Source organism: Nyctereutes procyonoides, unplaced genomic scaffold (assembly GCF_905146905.1).
Source record: "Nyctereutes procyonoides isolate TBG_1078 unplaced genomic scaffold, NYPRO_anot_genome, whole genome shotgun sequence".
Classification (NCBI taxonomy): domain Eukaryota; kingdom Metazoa; phylum Chordata; class Mammalia; order Carnivora; family Canidae; genus Nyctereutes; species Nyctereutes procyonoides.
Genome location: NW_026575140.1, coordinates 64720466 through 64738063, shown reverse-complemented (window position 1 = coordinate 64738063; position 17598 = coordinate 64720466). Strand labels below are relative to the sequence as shown.

At 39.8% G+C, this 17598-nt stretch overlaps 1 protein-coding gene across 3 annotated transcripts in view; it reads left to right on the top strand.

Moving 5' to 3' along the window:
• The window catches only part of ALKBH8 (alkB homolog 8, tRNA methyltransferase), a 55979-nt gene that overhangs the window by 13634 nt on the left and 24747 nt on the right, over nt 1-17598 (top strand). For all 3 annotated transcript variants that reach the window (XM_055306765.1, XM_055306764.1, XM_055306766.1), the window contains 2 exons: nt 259-363; nt 1713-1783. In XM_055306765.1, coding sequence (XP_055162740.1) covers nt 259-363; nt 1713-1783 — 176 coding nt within the window. The remainder of the gene's footprint in view (nt 1-258; nt 364-1712; nt 1784-17598) is intronic.

Below are 17598 nucleotides of genomic sequence, written 5' to 3'. Positions count from 1 at the left end.
TTTATTGCTGTTTTACAAAATGCTAAAATTGTGGGCAAAATTGTTCTTTTGGATATTTTGTTTGATTAAAATCAATAAAATAAAAGATTCTTAAGGTTTTGTTTTTATTTTGTTTTGTCTTATGGGTTTATTTTTCTGTTTAGATCTTGACTGCTAAGTTAAAGGCTGTGGTTTTTCTCCTAGTGGCTTTTTTTATTCTTGAGTAAAACATGCAAAGCAAATATCTTAATGTTCTATCTTTATGAATACTGACATCAGGTCTTCCTGGCATTTGTGATAGCCTTCTGGAGAAATGGTTGAAAGAAGGTTTCATTAAACACAAACCCGATCAGTTGACTATAAACCAGTATGAACCTGGACATGGTGAGTATTTTCTTCTTTTAACATCCAGTCATATAGTTCATAACTAAGTAGATTCTGTAACTCAAAGATATTCTTTTTATAGCTTACACTGACTCTCCACAGGGATTTGCTTCTGTTTGTTACCGGTGTTGACTTTAGTCCCTTACAAATCTACATGTTAGCCCCTCATGTCTCAAAGTTTAGATTAGCAGACTGGCACAGTTGCTGTTTGTGATTTTTTTTTGTCTGCTTCTCAACATTTCATGTAGAGAGGGAAGAGATTGTTTTAAAGACATAGGAGACATGGGTAAGAAGAACCATTTGTATCATTTACAGATACCTGCAGGAGGCTGCTTGGTTGCATGGTCTTGCTCTTCCTTCTCCTTTGAGAATGTGAAGACAGTTCTAGGATGATACGTTAGTAAAAAATCTTGAGACCCTTGAGGTTTTTGCACTTAGAGCAGCATCTTCATCGATAGTTGTAGTAATGAGATTATCTTAAGGATATTATTAATTGGGCGGCTCGGATGGCTCAGTGGTTTAGTGCCGCCTTCGGCCCAGGGCGTGATCCTGGAGACCCAGGATCGAGTCCCACATTGGGTTCCCTGCATGGAGCCTGCTTTTCCCTCTGCCTGTGTTTCTGCCTCTCTCTCTCTCTCTCTCTGTGTGTCTCTCATGAATAAATAAATAAAATCTTAAAAATTATTAATTTTATTAATCTTTTCCTAATGAAACAATCTTAGGATTTATTAATCTTAAGGCAGACGTCGTGGAGTTTTGTTTTTTTTTCCTGCTTTTATCACACTGTACTGTAATTGCTTATTTACCTGTCAGTCTTTCTATCGGTCTGTCTGCTCCTTGAGGACAGGGATATGTCTTACTTGCTTTATGTACTCTTACCATGTAGCAGAGTTCCTTTTTCTTAGGGGTTACTCAGTACACTTACATGAGAAGTTAATGGAGGAAGCCACATCTTGATTGGTATGCTTGGTTTTCACACCTGGCCATTGCTGTTGTTGTGCATGTACTTGGGGGATCCCTGTTGAAGGGAAAACACGACTTTGGTACTTAACCTTTCATGTCATGCTCTTGGGCTGGGTGTAGGTAAATGGCCTAGGTAAGCAGTGACTCTCACGTCCTGATTTCAGAATGGAGTGCTAGCAGCGCTTCAATATGAAGACATTTCTAGTTCAGAATTAGTTTGATTTTATGTAGTCACATTCCCCTTAAATGTTTACTTTTAACTAAAGTTATAGTACTTTCCTGATTACCAATGTTCTCACCCTAATAATGTGAGGCCGTATTTAGAGTCATCTGAAATCTACTGAAAGGAAAAATGAAATGACATGTTATTTTATTTTCTGTCCCAGGAATTCCTGCTCATATTGACACACATTCTGCTTTTGAGGATGAGATTGTTTCTCTCAGTTTGGGGTCAGAGGTAAATGTTCAAGCATTTTCATTAGCCATCAACAACTATTTTACCTTATATAATACTGTTTTCATAGGATTTCCTGCATTTCTTAATTAAAATAAGATTTTAAAATGAGAAGTAAAGGTGTTATAATACTTCCATTTCTTATAGAATATAAAATTGTCACAGCCTCTTCTTTCAAGTGTATGAAGCCTATCTGTCAGCTGATCAGATGGTAGGAGAACCCCTGCTTTTTACACATTTTCTTACTAATTTCACTTGGACTTGGTGAATACAAGCCAGACTACTCTCCTTACTCGTGCAGCGTTGCCATCTAGTGGCGAGAGGTGGTAGCTGCAGGCCACGGAAAAAGGAACACGAAACTAAAATGTGTGTGCTCAGAATTTTGATACTTTTTCACATATATTACCTGATTCAATCCCTTCAAAAACTCTGAGCAGTACAGGGTAATATCCTCATTTTTACAGATGAAGAGTGTCATGAGAGGCTCATGTTTATTCATTGACTTGTTTGTATGGCTGCACTTCACTTGAACTGTTAACATAAAAAGCATGATTGAAACGGATGAGTGCAAACCACAGATAAAGTTTTAGTTAAAGATCAGAATTTTAAGTCCAGAAGAACCTTTAAAATATAAGGTCATATAATCTAACTAAAGTTTGCTTCAAAATCTGATCTTATTCCTGGAGGTAAATAACTGTTTGTAATAATTTGTCAGTGGCATCGTTGTGCTTTTTTTTTTTTAGTGTTTGTTTCTCCTTAGCTAAAATACTTAACTTTTTACTTGCTTCCTTTTACTAGAAAATTTCTGAGAACTCCTAATCTTTTTTTATTGCCATAAATTGCCATACAATATATATTGATTTTATTTTGATGAGTTTATTTATTTTGGGGATTTATTGGGTTTCTTGAAACAGCAGATTTTTTTTTTTCCCATTCAGTTTTGGAAACTCAGCCATTATCCCTGTAGATTTTGTCTCTATTCCATTCTCTTTCCATCTGCCTGTTTTCTGTAGAAGTTGTTTTGCTTACCCTCTCTTCTGTGTTTAATGTATTTTATCTCTCCATGCTTTACTCCAGACATTTTCTTCTGTCTGTAATTCTCTTCTCAGCCATGTCTGATTTGCTGTTAAACCCATTCATTGATGGGTCATGGTGTTTGTCTGTATTAGAGTATTTGCTTTGTTTTTCTTCAGATTTACAATGTCTTAAAAAAAAGTCATTTCCAGTTCTCTGCCAAAATTATCAAGCGTAACGTTTTTATCTGTAAACATGAGAAGAATCTTTGTTTCTTAGCCTGTATCTGATATTTGCATATTTGAGGTCCCCGTGGTTTATTTCTGTTCTCCCTGTTAGACTGTTTTTTTTTTTCCAGAGCAAATACTGTGGTTTATTCTGATTCAGAATGTTTGAGATGAAGGTTGATTTTCTGTACTTCTAGAAAGCTCACAATTATGATATTTAGTTAGGATTTTGAATTGTGGGAGTTAGAAAATGTTGAAATACTAAATCTGTGTAGTATCAACTCCAGAGGCAGTAGGATTTCTTAGTAATCTTTCCCAGAATAAATAGACATGGAAGAATGTAGGCACCAGGGGCAGTTGTGGTCACCATGCAATTAAATACTCCAGCGCAGCCCTGGGAATAGAAAAAGTGAGAGTCTGTGAGCATTGTGTCCAGATCCTTAGGTGTTTGCACTGGGACTCAATTTGGCATTGGACAAGTTGGGAGAGTTGGGTTCTAACTCATCCCTCTTGGGGCCACAGACAAATCACCTAATTTCTGTGCTTTCTGTCATACATTGAAGTTGGCATATAATTATTGAATTTTAGTTATTATACAGAATTGAGAATAATTTATTTATTTTTTAAAGATTTTATTTATTTATTCATGAGAGACACACAGAGAGAGAAAGGCAGAGACACAAGGCAGAGGGAGAAGCAGGCCTCATTCAGGAGCCTGACGTGGGACTCAATCCCGGGTCTCCAGGACCACGCCCTGGGCTGAAGGTGGCACTAAACCGCTGAGCCACCTGGGCTGCCTGAGAAGAATTTAATAATAATGACTGCAGGAACTGTTGCCTCCACTCCTGCTACCAACACTAGTGTACTATGATCATCACCACCTGCAATGAGGTGTTTTCTTTTTTCTTTCGCTTTTTTTTTTAAAGATTTTATTTATTCATGAGAGACACAGAAAGGCAGAGACATAGGCAGAGGGAGAAGCAGGCTCCCTGTGGGGTGCCCGATGTAGGACTCTATCCTGGGACCCCGGGATCATGACCTGAGCCAAAGGCAGACACTCAACCACTGAACCACCCAGGTCCCCCTCTTTTTTCTTTTTCTTGTGTGTGTGTGTGTGTGTGTGTGTATTTCCTGGTTGGTTTTTGTAATTGAGATATAATTGACATATAACATTGTATTAGTTTCAGGTGTATAACATAATGACTTGATATATACACATTTTGCGAAATGGTCACCATAGTAAGTCTAGATAGTAAGTCTGTCCTCACACATAATTACAACTTTTTTTTTCTTATGAGACCTTTTAAGATCTCTCAACAACTTTCAAATATACACTACAGTATTAATTATAGTTGTCATGCTGTACCTTGCATTCTCAGGATTTATGTTTTATAACTGGAGGATTGTTTACCCATTTCACCTACCTTCTGCTCCCTCCTTTGGCAACCATGGTCTGTTCCGTGTATCTAGGAGTTTTTTCGTTTTTTAGGTTCCACATGTAAGTGAGACCATGTGGCATGTCTTTCTCTGACTTATTTCACTTAGCACAGTGCCCTCCAGGTCCACCCATGTTGTTGCAAATGGCAAGATTTCCTTCTTTTTAAGGGCTGAATAATATTCTATTGTGTATAAATACCACAACTTCTTCATTCATATATCGGTGGACGCTTAGGTGTCCTCCTTGTCTTGCTGTTGTAGATAATGCTGCAGTGAACATGGAGTGCAGATATCTTCTTGAGTTAGTGCTTTCATTTTTTTTGGATAAATACCCAGAAGTGGAATTACTGGATCCTATGCTAATTCTATTTTTTTTTTAAAGATTTTTAATTTATTTATTCAGAGAGAGAGAGAGAGAGAGACTGAGAGGCAGAGACACAGGCAGAGAGAGAAGCAGGCTTCATGCAGGGAGCCCGACGCGGGACTCGATCCCGGGTCTCCAGGATCACACCCCGGGCTGCAGGCGGCGCTAAACTGCTGCGCCACCGGGGCTGCCCTAATTCTATTTTTAATTTCTTTTTTTTGTTTGTTTTTTTTTGAGTTTTGTTTTTTTATTTTTTTAATAATAAATTTATTTTTTATTGGTGTTCAATTTGCCAGCATACAGAATAACACCCAATGCTCATCCCGTCAAGTGCCCCCCTCAGTGCCTGCCAATCAGTCACTCCCACCCCCTGCCCTCCTCCCCTTCCAACACCCCTGGTTCGTTTCCCAGAGTTAGGAGTCTTCCATGTTCTGTCTCCCTTTCTGATATTTTTAATATCTTGAGGAACCTCCATGCTGTTTCCAGAGCGGCTGCAGCAGTTTGCATTCCCACCAAGTGCAGGAGGGTTCTCTTTTCTCCACATTTTCAACACTTTTTTCTTCCCTTCCCTTCCCTTCCCTTCCCTTCCCTTCCCTTCCCTTCCCTTCCCTTCCCTTCCTTCCCCTCCCCTCCCCTCGCCTCCCCTCGCCTCCCCTCTTTTTCTTTTTTTTGATAGTAGCCATTCTAGGAGATGTGAGGTGGTATCTCATTGTGGTACCTATGGAAAGTGCTATCCTAAGTGAGTTTTTTTAATGAGGAATAATCTAGGCCTTAGAGATAAATTCATGACTATTATTGTTCTTTTTACTTTAGCTCTCTCATTTTGGTTATCTGTGTATATGAGTCTGTTGACTTATTTTGCTTCAGAAGGAAAGCTCAGAAAATAAATAAATGGAATTTAGGAAGCCTTCTGTCCAAAAATGTAAGGTACATTACTCTGTTCTTTTCATATAAATTGCTTATGATGAATGTATTCATTTGTTTATTCAAAAATATTTTTTGAGTATAATATACTAGACAGACTCTAACAAGTAATTAATAGGACAAAAATCTCAAAAAATGTTTTTTAAAGCTAAAATGTTTCATTACCTTTGCAGCTTTGTCATATGTAAAGTAAAACTTCATTTTACTGAAATGGCTTTTGATTGACTCTTGGTTTTAGAGTCCAATTTTGGATGACATGGATTTTCACTTCACAGTTCCTATAGAGGAATAAAGCCATGGTGTGATAAATGAAAGCTCATAGTAGGTGGTCTCCTTGCAAACATGTGAGCATGACTATCTTATAGGCTTTTTTTTTTTTTAAGATTTTATTTATTTGAGAGAGAGAGCATGAATTGGGAGAGAAGTGGAAGGAGAGGGATAGGGAGAAGCAGACTTCCCACTGAGCAGGGAGCCTGATGTGGGTCTCAATCCCAGGACCCTGAGATCATAACCTGAACCGAAGTCAGACTCCTAACCCACTGATCCATCCACCCAGGCACCCATATATTATAGGCCTTTATGCTAAGCATTCATAATATGAGATATTCAGTGGTGGCTAAAGTATCTGCAATTTAGCATCTTTTCTTTCAGACTTATTTTTCTGTTATGCAATGTTTCCTCTGCTCTCTTTTGTGCCTTTTGCAAATGTATTTAAACCATTAAACTTAAAAAAGAAAAATGCCTCCTCTTTTGTCTCACATTCTACTGAGCTCAGCCAGATAAGACAGTTCAAATCATGTGTATTTGGGAGTGGAGAGGTAGAGATGGCAGCTTCTATTCATTTGGCAGCTGAGACCTAGTTCTGTAAGGCAGAGTTGTACTGAGAGGTGGAATTTGCTGACATATGCTAAAAAGTAGATTTGTGAGGTTTTCTTTTTAAATTTTAGCCTCATTTTGCTTGTTTCACATGTACAGTACTACTGACAGGTTCCCAGGTATGTTTGCTAAATGCATACATGGTACCTGACCAGCTGGGGAAGTTTTCACACCAGAAACATCAGGCATCCCCTCTTAGAAGCAGTGAGAAGCAAGTGCGTTGGGGCTACCATGGTATTTCACTCTTGCATGTCCTACTTGAGGGACCCCTTTGCTATGCCATAAAGCACTATCTCATGTTTATGTTCCAGTATGTGAGAGTTTCTCTCTCTTGACAAGAATACTGAGACCTATCCTTTATTGTATCACTCCTGAGTGCAGAACAAGGAATTAGAGCTTGGTTTCCTTTGGTGATTTTCAAAAGGGAAGCCCTGGGTTTTGTTGCTGCTATTGTTTCTTTCCTTTGAGTTTCACAAGACTTGGTGAGATTCCTTCTCCTGAGATTCCAGTTTTCAAGAAATTTAGCAAATTTCAAGGTTCCTGTTTTTGTTGTTTGGAAACATATCTTGCTAATGGGAATTAAGGAAGGAACATAGAGGGAAACAGGTTGGTTTCGGTCTTTGATTTTTAACTTGCTTTAAGGAATGGAAACTGAGCAGGCTTATATGGGAGGAGATTGAAAGGTTATTGACAACATCAGTTGCTCGTCTCCAGGGTGTCCCAGAGACCCTGTTATTCCTATTCCTATTATTCCTGGAATACTATGGCACATCAGCAGGCTTCTCGTCCAGCTACTTGTCATCTGGGCAAAGTATACTTCTGGGAGTGTCATTTGTAGACAGACAGAAAATTATATTTGTTTTACTAAAAATGGTCTAAGTTCCTCTTCTCTCCCACAGTGAACTAATTACTTACGATATGCTGGGATTCTGTATTTGTGATCTAACGAAAGGATATAAACGGACATTTTTTACTTACCCATGATTCTTTGTCAATAGTTTGTAGCTTCAGTCTTACACATATGTAATCATGAGTCTGTCTGCTTCTCTTCTTTCTCACTTGTCCAAACATGTTAGACATGCCTCACCTGTTTGCTATTTTCAATAAGAAGCAAATTCTTACTACATTTGGGTCCAGTGACAACATCAGAAGATTTATATTAGGCAGGCTGTGGGAAACAGGGACTTCTCTCTCTCTCTCCTCTTCCTTCTCTGCCGTGGGATCTCTTCTTAGGTCAAACACAGTGACTTCCATCACGTCGGCATTCACCATTCTCTGAATCACATGTCCTGCTTCTCAGAGTGTGATCTCTTGTGTGTATGCCCCTCGGGGTTTCAGAAGGCTAATCATCTCAGCCCCTTCCTAACCAATAAGGATCCACATTAAGTTTGTGTTCTTTCTCTGAAGTGTTGAAAGTAGGAATGTGCTCTCCATTTTCCTGTTTAGCCGACACAGAGATCTATTTATTTCATGTACTTTTTGTGTCACGAATCTTCTTCTACTTGAGTGACAGAGTGATGGCTATGTCTAGGGTTTTCATTCTATTGTACTTTGGATGCTTAAAGGTTTTATAAGATCAGAAAGTCTAGGACTTTTTGTTTGCTTGCTTTGAAGTCATACCCTGGAAGCTTGCTGGGACCTTGATCTTTATTGATTCTGCCATCTCGGAAAATAAGGAAAATAGGTAAAACCAAAAAGAATAATTGAAGAAAGGTCCTGTGGAGCAAAGCTATCACGTGGCAGAATGATTCAGGAGTTGCAGGAAGCATTATTGATTGTGAATCCTTTGTGAACTTTTAAAAAACCCCCTTTAAAAAAATTTGGCCTTTTACAAGCATTATTTAGTTAAGATACAGATACTTTAGATATGATGACAGTGACAGTATTTTATGATAGAATGTTTTAAAAAAGACTTAATTTTCACAGAAAAATGTACATTTAATTTTATAAGTAAATCTTTCTTAAATTGAAAAAACTGTACTCTCACATTATATATCTGTGAGGTAATAGGAAACATATATATTGGTCTTTGTCCCCAGTTCCTGGCAAAGAACTCCTAAAACACTTGCAAATTTCCCAAACGGTAAGCATGCCACTGACACAGAGTTCCTAAATCCCTTGGAATTTCCTCAGGGATGGCAGGAAATTTTGTTCTAATAAGTTTACTCTTAGTGGGCGGTGAATGGGGGCTGGTCACCAGAAAGAACAGGCCGTGGTTAGAAGTTTGGAATTTTTAGTCTTGTCCCCGATTCTCCAGATGGGAACAGGGCTGGAGATGGAGTTAATAATTGATCATGCCTATGTGATGAGGCCTCTGTAAAATTCCTAATAGTATGGGGCTCAGAGAGCTTCCAGGTTGATGAGCAAACTTGTGGAGGTCCTAGGAGAGGACCACACCCAGAGAGGTCAGGGAGGCTCTGTGCCCCTTCCCACATCCCTGCCCTGTGCATCTCTTCCATTTGGATGTTCATCTGTATCCTTTATCTTATCATTTTATAATAAATTGGCCGATAGTCAGTAAACTGTTTTCCTGAGTTCTGTGAGCCTCTCAAGCAAAGTAAAAAATGATCATCAATGGTAAAAATAAATTTTGTGTATATTTTCTAACCTAAGTCCCATAAAATTTGGCTTATTTGATAGTGTATTTTTCTTCCTTGAAACTTGGTTTTTGTATTCAGGACAAGCATTTCCAAATTAATTAGTGTCACATTCATACTTGTCCTGTTCTAATCATTTGTTTAAACTGAGATTTCCTTATTTTAAAATCATTACTCCTCTTGATGGGAGGAAATGTGTTTGAATTTCACAAGTAAATAGCCACTGTGTATTTGTTACACATGTTGAGTGTTAATTAGCCAGAAACTCTAACCTCTGGGTGGGCAAGGACATGTCTCTCACTCAACATTGTGGCCTTTGATATCTCAGACAATGAAAAATAAATATTTGTCTAGGGAATAATTTGGAGTCTAGTCCCTCAGAGTATTTTTCCATCAAAAGTTTTTATTCCTTTAAGCTATAAATGATTTTCTCTAATAAATTAACTAATAAATGTGCTCATTCTTTCCTACATGTGTACCTTAGTGTTTCTTCAGAAAATTGAAACTTATATGTATTAGTTTTAAAATGGGTACAGTGGACTTTTGTCCCCTTTCTTCAACTTTCTGTATGAAAATTTTCATATAGAAAAGTTGAAAAAAAAGTTGAAAGAATTGTACAATAGATACCTATATACCTACTACCTGGATTCCACAGTTAACATTTTAATATATTTGCTTTATCAAATATCTATCCACTTGTCCATCCTCTTATCAGTATATTTTACTTACACATTTTGGGAAGTTGTGGGTATCAGTACACTTCACCCCCACAACTTTAGAATTCATTTGTAGTGTTTATTGACAGAATATTTTTAGAGTGTAGCTATTTGAAATTATATGTGATCATTTCGAACAGATAATTGTTAGAAAATTAAATTCTATCCTCTTTATTTTCCATACTTTAAAGGTAAAGAAAGCAGTTTAGAGCTGTATAATTCTTTGTAGTTTACAAGAAATTTTCATGTCTATTTTCTAATTTGGACCAATAATATTGCTGTATTGCTGATAATAACTGTAGCTAACAGTTACTGTGCCAGATACCGTGCTAAAAGTTAACCCATAACAAAGATGTTCTGTTAAATTCTGTTTATCCCACTGGTACTTGGTGATCATGTTTATTTTTCAAGTAGATTGATGTGTTCGCTTAAAAATATTTTTTAGCCCTGTGGCATGCCTTTTGAATGCACATTTGTGAGCTGCTGCTATGTCTAGACTGAACTCTTTGGTATTTGGGTTCCTGAGGACAAAAACAGTTTCTTGGGTGTTGTATCTTTATAGGTTGTTATTTGTTTTTTAAGTTATTTATTTATTTATTTATTAGAGACGCGGGGGTGGGGGGTGGGCAGAGATACAGGCAGAGGGAGAAGCAGGCTCTGTGTGGGGAGCCCGATGTGGGACTCGATCCTGTGTCTCTAGAACCATGCTTTGGGCTGAAGGCTGCACCAAACCGCTAAGCCACCAGGGCTGCCCAATATAGGTTGTTATTTGTAATAATATTTGGCCACAACTTAGGAAGAGTTGCTGAAAATGTTCCTGTGTTCTTAGATTATCTTTTACACATTAACCTTTGATATCCAAAACGTTGTGTGACTTTAAAAACAAATTGGGTCATATGAGAATAGGTATCTAATAATTGTTTAGGGGGTTACTAATTAATTTTTAATATCCTATGAATAATTATAGCTACTATTTTTTATATTTGTTGTATGCCAGATACTGTGATTTATGTGTATTGTGTATTTAATTCATGTAACCAGCCTCTAAGGGCTGAGGACCCCGAGCACAGAGGGGTTAAGTGGCTTGTCCTGGGTCATGTGGCTAGCAAATGGAAGAGTCAGGTTATGTGTGTTTCAGCTCTAAGTCCTAGCATTTGGCCACTGCCCTAATGTTTTGCATTGTATGTATGGTACCCAGACCACCTGCATCATAATTTTCTGGGGTGATTATTAGAAATGCAGACTCCTGAACCTCATCCTAGACCTGCTGAGTTTGAACGTGTGCATGAAGTATGTGTTTCAGTCATTCATTTGATTTTTTTTTAAAGATTTATTTATTTATTTGTTTGTTTATTTATGATAGACACAGAGAGAGAGGCAGAGACACAGACAGAGGGAGAAGCAGGCTCCATGCAGGGAGCCCGATGTGGAACTCAATCCCAGGACTCCAGGATCGCACCCTGGCCAAAGGCAGATGCCAAACCGCTGACGCACCCAGGGATCCCCTCATTTGATTTTTTTTTTTATTTTTTTTATAAATTAATTTTTATTGGTGTTCAATTTACCAACATACAGAATAACACCCAGTGCTCATCCCGTCAAGTGTCCCCCTCCGTGCCCGTCACCCATTCACCCCCACCCCCCGCCCTCCTCCCCTTCCACCACCTCTAGTTCATTTCCCAGAGTTAGAAGTCTTTATGTTCTGTGTCCCTTTCTGATATCTCCCACACATTTCTTCTCCCTTCCCTTATATTCCCCTTCACTATTATTCATATTCCCCAAATGAGTGAGAACATACACTGTTTGTCCTTCTCCGATTGACTTACTTCACTCAGCATAATACCCTCCAGTTCCATCCACGTTGAAGCAAATGGTGGGTATTTGTTGTTTCTAATGGCTGAGTAATATTCCATTGTATACATAAACCACATCTTCTTTATCCATTCATCTTTCGATGGGCACCGAGGCTCCTTCCACAGTTTGGCTATTGTGGACATGGCTGCTAGAAACATCGGGGTGCAGGTGCCCCGGCGTTTCATTGCATCTGAATCTTCGGGGTAAATCCCTAACAGTGCAATTGCTGGGTCGTAGGGCAGGTCTATTTTTAATTCTTTGAGGAACCTCCACACAGTTTTCCAGAGTGGCTGCACCAGTTCACATTCCCACCAACAGTGTAAGAGGGTTCCCTTTTCTCCGCATCCTCTCCAACATTTGTTGTTTCCTGCCTTATTAATTTTCCCCATTCTCACTGGTGTGAGGTGGTATCTCATTGTGGTTTTGATTTGTATTTCCCTGATGGCAAGTGATGCAGAGCATTTTCTCATGTGCATGTTGGCCATGTCTATGTCTTCCTCTGTGAGATTTCTCTTCATGTCTTTTGCCCATTTCATGATTGGATTGTTTGTTTCTTTGGTGTTGAGTTTAATAAGTTCTTTATAGATTTTGGAAACTAGCCCTTTATCTGATATGTTATTTGCAAATATCTTCTCCCATTCTGTAGGTTGTCTTTGAGTTTTGTTGACTGTATCCTTTGCTGTGCAAAAGCTTCTTATCTTGATGAAGTCCCAATAGTTCATTTTTGCTTTTGTTTCTTTTGTTTTCGTGGATGTATCTTGCAAGAAGTTACTGTGGCCAAGTTCAAAAAGGGTGTTGCCTGTGTTCTCCTCTAGGATTTTGATGGAGTCTTGTCTCACATTTAAATCTTTCATCCATTTTGAGTTTATCTTTGTGTATGGTGCAAGAGAGTGGTCTAGTTTCATTCTTCTGCATGTGGATGACCAATTTTCCCAGCACCATTTATTGAAGAGACTGTCTTTCTTCCAGTGGATCGTCTTTCCTCCTTTGTCGAATATTAGTTGACCATAAAGTTCAGGGTCCATTTCTGGATTCTCTATTCTGTTCCATTGGTCTATGTGTCTGTTTTTGTGCCAGTACCACACTGTCTTGATGACCACAGCTTTGTAGTACAACCTGAAATCTGGCATTGTGATGCCCCCAGCTATGGTTTTCTTTTTTAAAATTCCCCTGGCTATTCGGGGTCTTTTCTGATTCCACACAAATCTTAAAATAATTTGTTCTAAGTCTCTGAAAAAAGTCCATGGTATTTTGATAGGGATTGCATTGAACGTGTAAATTGTCCTGGGTAGCATTGACATTTTCACAATATTAATTCTGCCTATCCATGAGCATGGAATATTTTTCCATCTCTTTGTGTCTTCCTCAATTTCTTTCAGAAGTGTTCTATAGTTTTTAGGGTATAGATCCTTTACCTCTTTGGTTAGGTTTATTCCTAGGTATCTTATGCTTTTGGGTGCAATTGTAAATGGGATTGACTCCTTAATTTCTCTTTCTTCAGTCTCATTGTTAGTGTATAGGAATGCCATTGATTTCTGGGCATTGATTTTGTATCCTGCCACGCTACCAAATTGCTGTATGAGTTCTAGCAATCTTGGGGTGGAGGCTTTTGGGTTTTCTATGTAGAGTATCATGTCAACGGCGAAGAGGGAGAGTTTGACTTCTTCTTTGCCAATTTGAATGCCTTTAATGTCTTTTTGTTGTCTGATTGCTGAGGCTAGGACTTCCAATACTATGTTGAATAGCAGTGGTGAGAGTGGACATCCCTGTCTGGTTCCTGATCTTAGGGGAAAGGCTCCCAGTGCTTCCCCATTGAGAATGATATTTGCTGTGGGCTTTTCGTAGATGGCTTTTAAGATATCGAGGAAAGTTCCCTCTATCCCTACACTCTGAAGAGTTTTGATCAGGAATGGATGCTGTATTTTGTCAAATGCTTTCTCTGCATCTAATGAGAGGATCATATGGTTCTTGGTTTTTCTCTTGCTGATATGATGAATCACATTGATTGTTTTACGAGTGTTGAACCAGCCTTGCATCCCGGGGATAAATCCTACTTGGTCATGGTGAATAATTTTCTTAATGTGTTGTTGGATCCTATTGGCTAGTATCTTGTTGAGAATTTTTGCATCCATGTTCATCAGGGATATTGGTCTGTAATTCTCCTTTTTGGTGGGGTCTTTGTCTGGTTTTGGAATTAAGGTGATGCTGGCCTCATAGAATGAGTTTGGAAGTACTCCATCTCTTTCTATCTTTCCAAACAGCTTTAGTAGAATAGGTATGATTTCTTCTTTAAACGTTTGATAGAATTCCCCTGGGAAGCCATCTGGCCCTGGACTCTTGTGTCTTGGGAGGTTTTTGATGACTGCTTCAATTTCCTCCCTGGTTATTGGCCTGTTCAGGTTTTCTATTTCTTCCTGCTCCAGTTTTGGTAGTTTGTGGCTTTCCAGGAATGCGTCCATTTCTTCTAGATTGCCTAATTTATTGGCGTAGAGCTGTTCATAATATGTTTTTAAAATCGTTTGTATTTCCTTGGTGTTGGTAGTGATCTCTCCTTTCTCATTCATGATTTTATTAATTTGAGTCTTCTCTCTCTTCTTTTTAATAAGGTTGGCTAATGGTTTATCTATCTTATTAATTCTTTCAAAGAACCAACTCCTGGTTCTATTGATCTGTTCCACAGTTCTTCTGGTCTCAATTTCGTTGAGTTCTGCTCGAATTTTAATTAACTCTCTTCTTCTGCTGGGCGTCGGGTCGATTTGCTGCTTCTTCTCTAGCTCCTTTATGTGTAAGGTTAGCTTTTGTATTTGAGTTCTTTCCAGTTTTTGAATGGATGCTTGTATTGCGATGTATTTCCCCCTCAGGACTGCTTTTGCTGCATCCCAAAGATTTTGAACAGTTGTATCTTCATTCTCATTAGTTTCCATGAATCTTTTTAATTCTTCCTTAATTTCCTGGTTGACCCTTTTATCTTTTAGCAGGATGGTCCTTAACCTCCACGTGTTTGAGGTCCTTCCAAACTTCTTCTTGTGATTGAGTTCTAATTTCAAGGCGTTATGGTCTGAGAATATGCAGGGGACGATCCCAATCTTTTGGTATCGGTTCAGACCCGATTTGTGACCCAGTATGTGGTCTATTCTGGAAAAAGTTCCATGTGCACTTGAGAAGAATGTGTATTCAGTTGAGTTTGGATGTAAAGTTCTGTAGATATCTGTGAAATCTATCTGGTCCAGTGTATCATTTAAAGCTCTCGTTTCTTTGGAGATGTTGTGTTTAGAAGACCTATCAAGGGTAGAGAGAGCTAGATTGAAGTCACCAAGTATAAGTGTATTATTATCTAAGTATTTCTTTACTTTGGTTAATAATTCGTTTAAGTATTTGGCAGCTCCCACATTCGGGGCATATATATTGAGGATTGTTAAGTCCTCTTGTTGGATAGATCCTTTAAGTATGATATAGTGTCCCTCTTCGTCTCTCACTACTGTCTTCGGAGTGAATTTTAGTTTATCTGATATAAGGATGGCTACCCCTGCTTTCTTTTGAGAACCATTTGAATGGTAAATGGTTCTCCAACCTTTTATTTTCAGGTTGTAGGTGTCCTTCTGTCTAAAATGAGTCTCTTGTAGACAGCAAATAGATGGGTCCTGCTTTTTTATCCAGTCTGAAACCCTGCGCCTTTTGATGGGGTCATTAAGCCCGTTCACGTTCAGAGTTACTATTGACAGATATGAGTTTAGTGTCATCATGATATCTATTTAGTCCTTGTTTTTGTGGATTGTTCCACTGAACTTCTTCTTAAAGGGGAATTTTAAGAGTCCCCCTTAAAAATTTCTTGCAGAGCTGGTTTGGAGGTCACATATTCTTTCAGTTCCTGCCTGTCTTGGAAGCTCTTTATCTCTCCTTCCATTTTGAATGAGAGCCTTGCTGGATAAAGTATTCTTGGTTGCATGTTCTTCTCATTTAGGACCCTGAATATATCCTGCCAGCCCTTTCTGGCCTGCCAGGTCTCTGTGGAGAGGTCTGCTGTTACCCTAATATTCCTCCCCATGAAAGTCAGGGACTTCTTGTCTCTTGCTGCTTTAAGGATCTTCTCTTTATCTTTGGAATTTGCAAGCTTCACTATTAGATGTCGAGGTGTTGAACGGTTTTTATTGATTTTAGGGGGGGATCTCTCTATTTCCTGGATCTGAATGCCTGTTTCCCTTCCCAGATTGGGAAAGTTTTCAGCTAGGATTTGTTCAAATACATATTCTGGCCCTCTGTCCCTTTCGGCGCCCTCGGGAACCCCAATTAAACGTAGATTTTTCTTCCTTAGAGTGTCATTTATTTCCCTTAATCTGTCTTCATGGTTCTTTAATTGTTTATCTCTTTTTTCCTCAGTTTCCCTCTTTGCCATTAACTTGTCTTCTATGTCACTCACTCGTTCTTCCACCTCGTTAACCCTCGTCGTTAGGACTTCTAGTTTGGATTGCATCTCATTCAGTTGATTTTTAATTTCTGCCTGATTGGATCTAAATTCTGCAGTCATGAAGTCTCGTGAGTCCTTAATGCTTTTTTCTAGAGCCACCAGTAGCTGTATAATAGTGCTTCTGAATTGGCTTTCTGACATTGAATTGTAATCCAGATTTTGTAGCTCTGTGGGAGAGAGGGCTGTTTCTGATTCTTTCTTTTGAGGTGAGGTTTTCCTTCTAGTCATTTTGCTCAGTGCGGAGTGGCCAAAAACAAGTTGTATTGGGAAAATGAGAGAAAGAGAGAGAAGGAAAGAAAAGAGAAAAAGAAAAAAGAAAAAAAGAAAAAGGAAAGAAGAGAAGAAAAAGGGAAAGAAAAAGAAAGAAAGGTGAAAAAAAAAGGGGGGTGGGGGAAGCAATCAGAAATCAAAAAGAAAAGAAAAAAGAAAAGAAAAAAAAAACACGGGGGAGTATTTCTGTAGAGTTTAAGTCCCTTGACTTCCCCTGGAACTGGTCGTCCAGCTGGTCTTCTGGGGGAGGGGCCTGTTGCGCTGATTTTCAGGTGTTAGCACTTGGGGGAGCTGCTCTGCCCCTGCCTGCTGCAGGGCTCAGCGGGGGTTGTTTACCCCGTGAGGTCTCAGGAGGATCAGCCGCAGTTGCTATGGCAACTCTGGAAGCCTGGATTCAGCCTCCGCAGGAACTAAGGGGCTCGGGGCTCTCGGCAGGGCCTGGAGGCTCCGGGGCGGGGCCGCTGATCTGCTCAGCTCGGGGCAGGAGCGTCCTTGCTGTCCTGGGCTCTCCCGGCCTCTGCCTGTCCCGGGGGGAGGCCGGATCCTGGGCTGTGTCCCGGCGCCCTGTGCTCCGGGCCTGCGCTGTTGGATTCGCGCTCCCGCCCCGCAGCTCCCTCCCTGGAGCCGCTCCCGAGCTCCTCCGAACTGCTCCGGTGCGTGCTGCAGCCCTTGGGAGCTCGGCGCACTCTCCTGCGCTCGCAGGTGTCTGTTAGTGTCCCCGGGAGCCCGAGGGCATCCCCGCCCTCCTGGGTCCTGCTCCAACTCCCTGCGAGCCCCTTGCCGCCCGCCCGGGAAGGTTGGTGCAGCTCCTGCTCCTCCGGGACGGGGCTTTCCTGTCCTGGGGACACTCGCCCCGGCCTCAGCCCGGCTCCTCGCGGGGCCCCTCCCCCTCGGAGGCCTTTTGTTTCTTTATTTCTTTTTCCCCGTCTTCCTACCTTGATAGAAGCGTGAACTCCTCTCACTGTAGCATTCCAGCTGGTCTCTCTTTAAATCTCAGGCCGAATTCGTAGATTTTCAGGATGGTTTGAAGGTTATCTAGGTAATTTGTTGGGGACAGGTGATTTGGGGACCCTA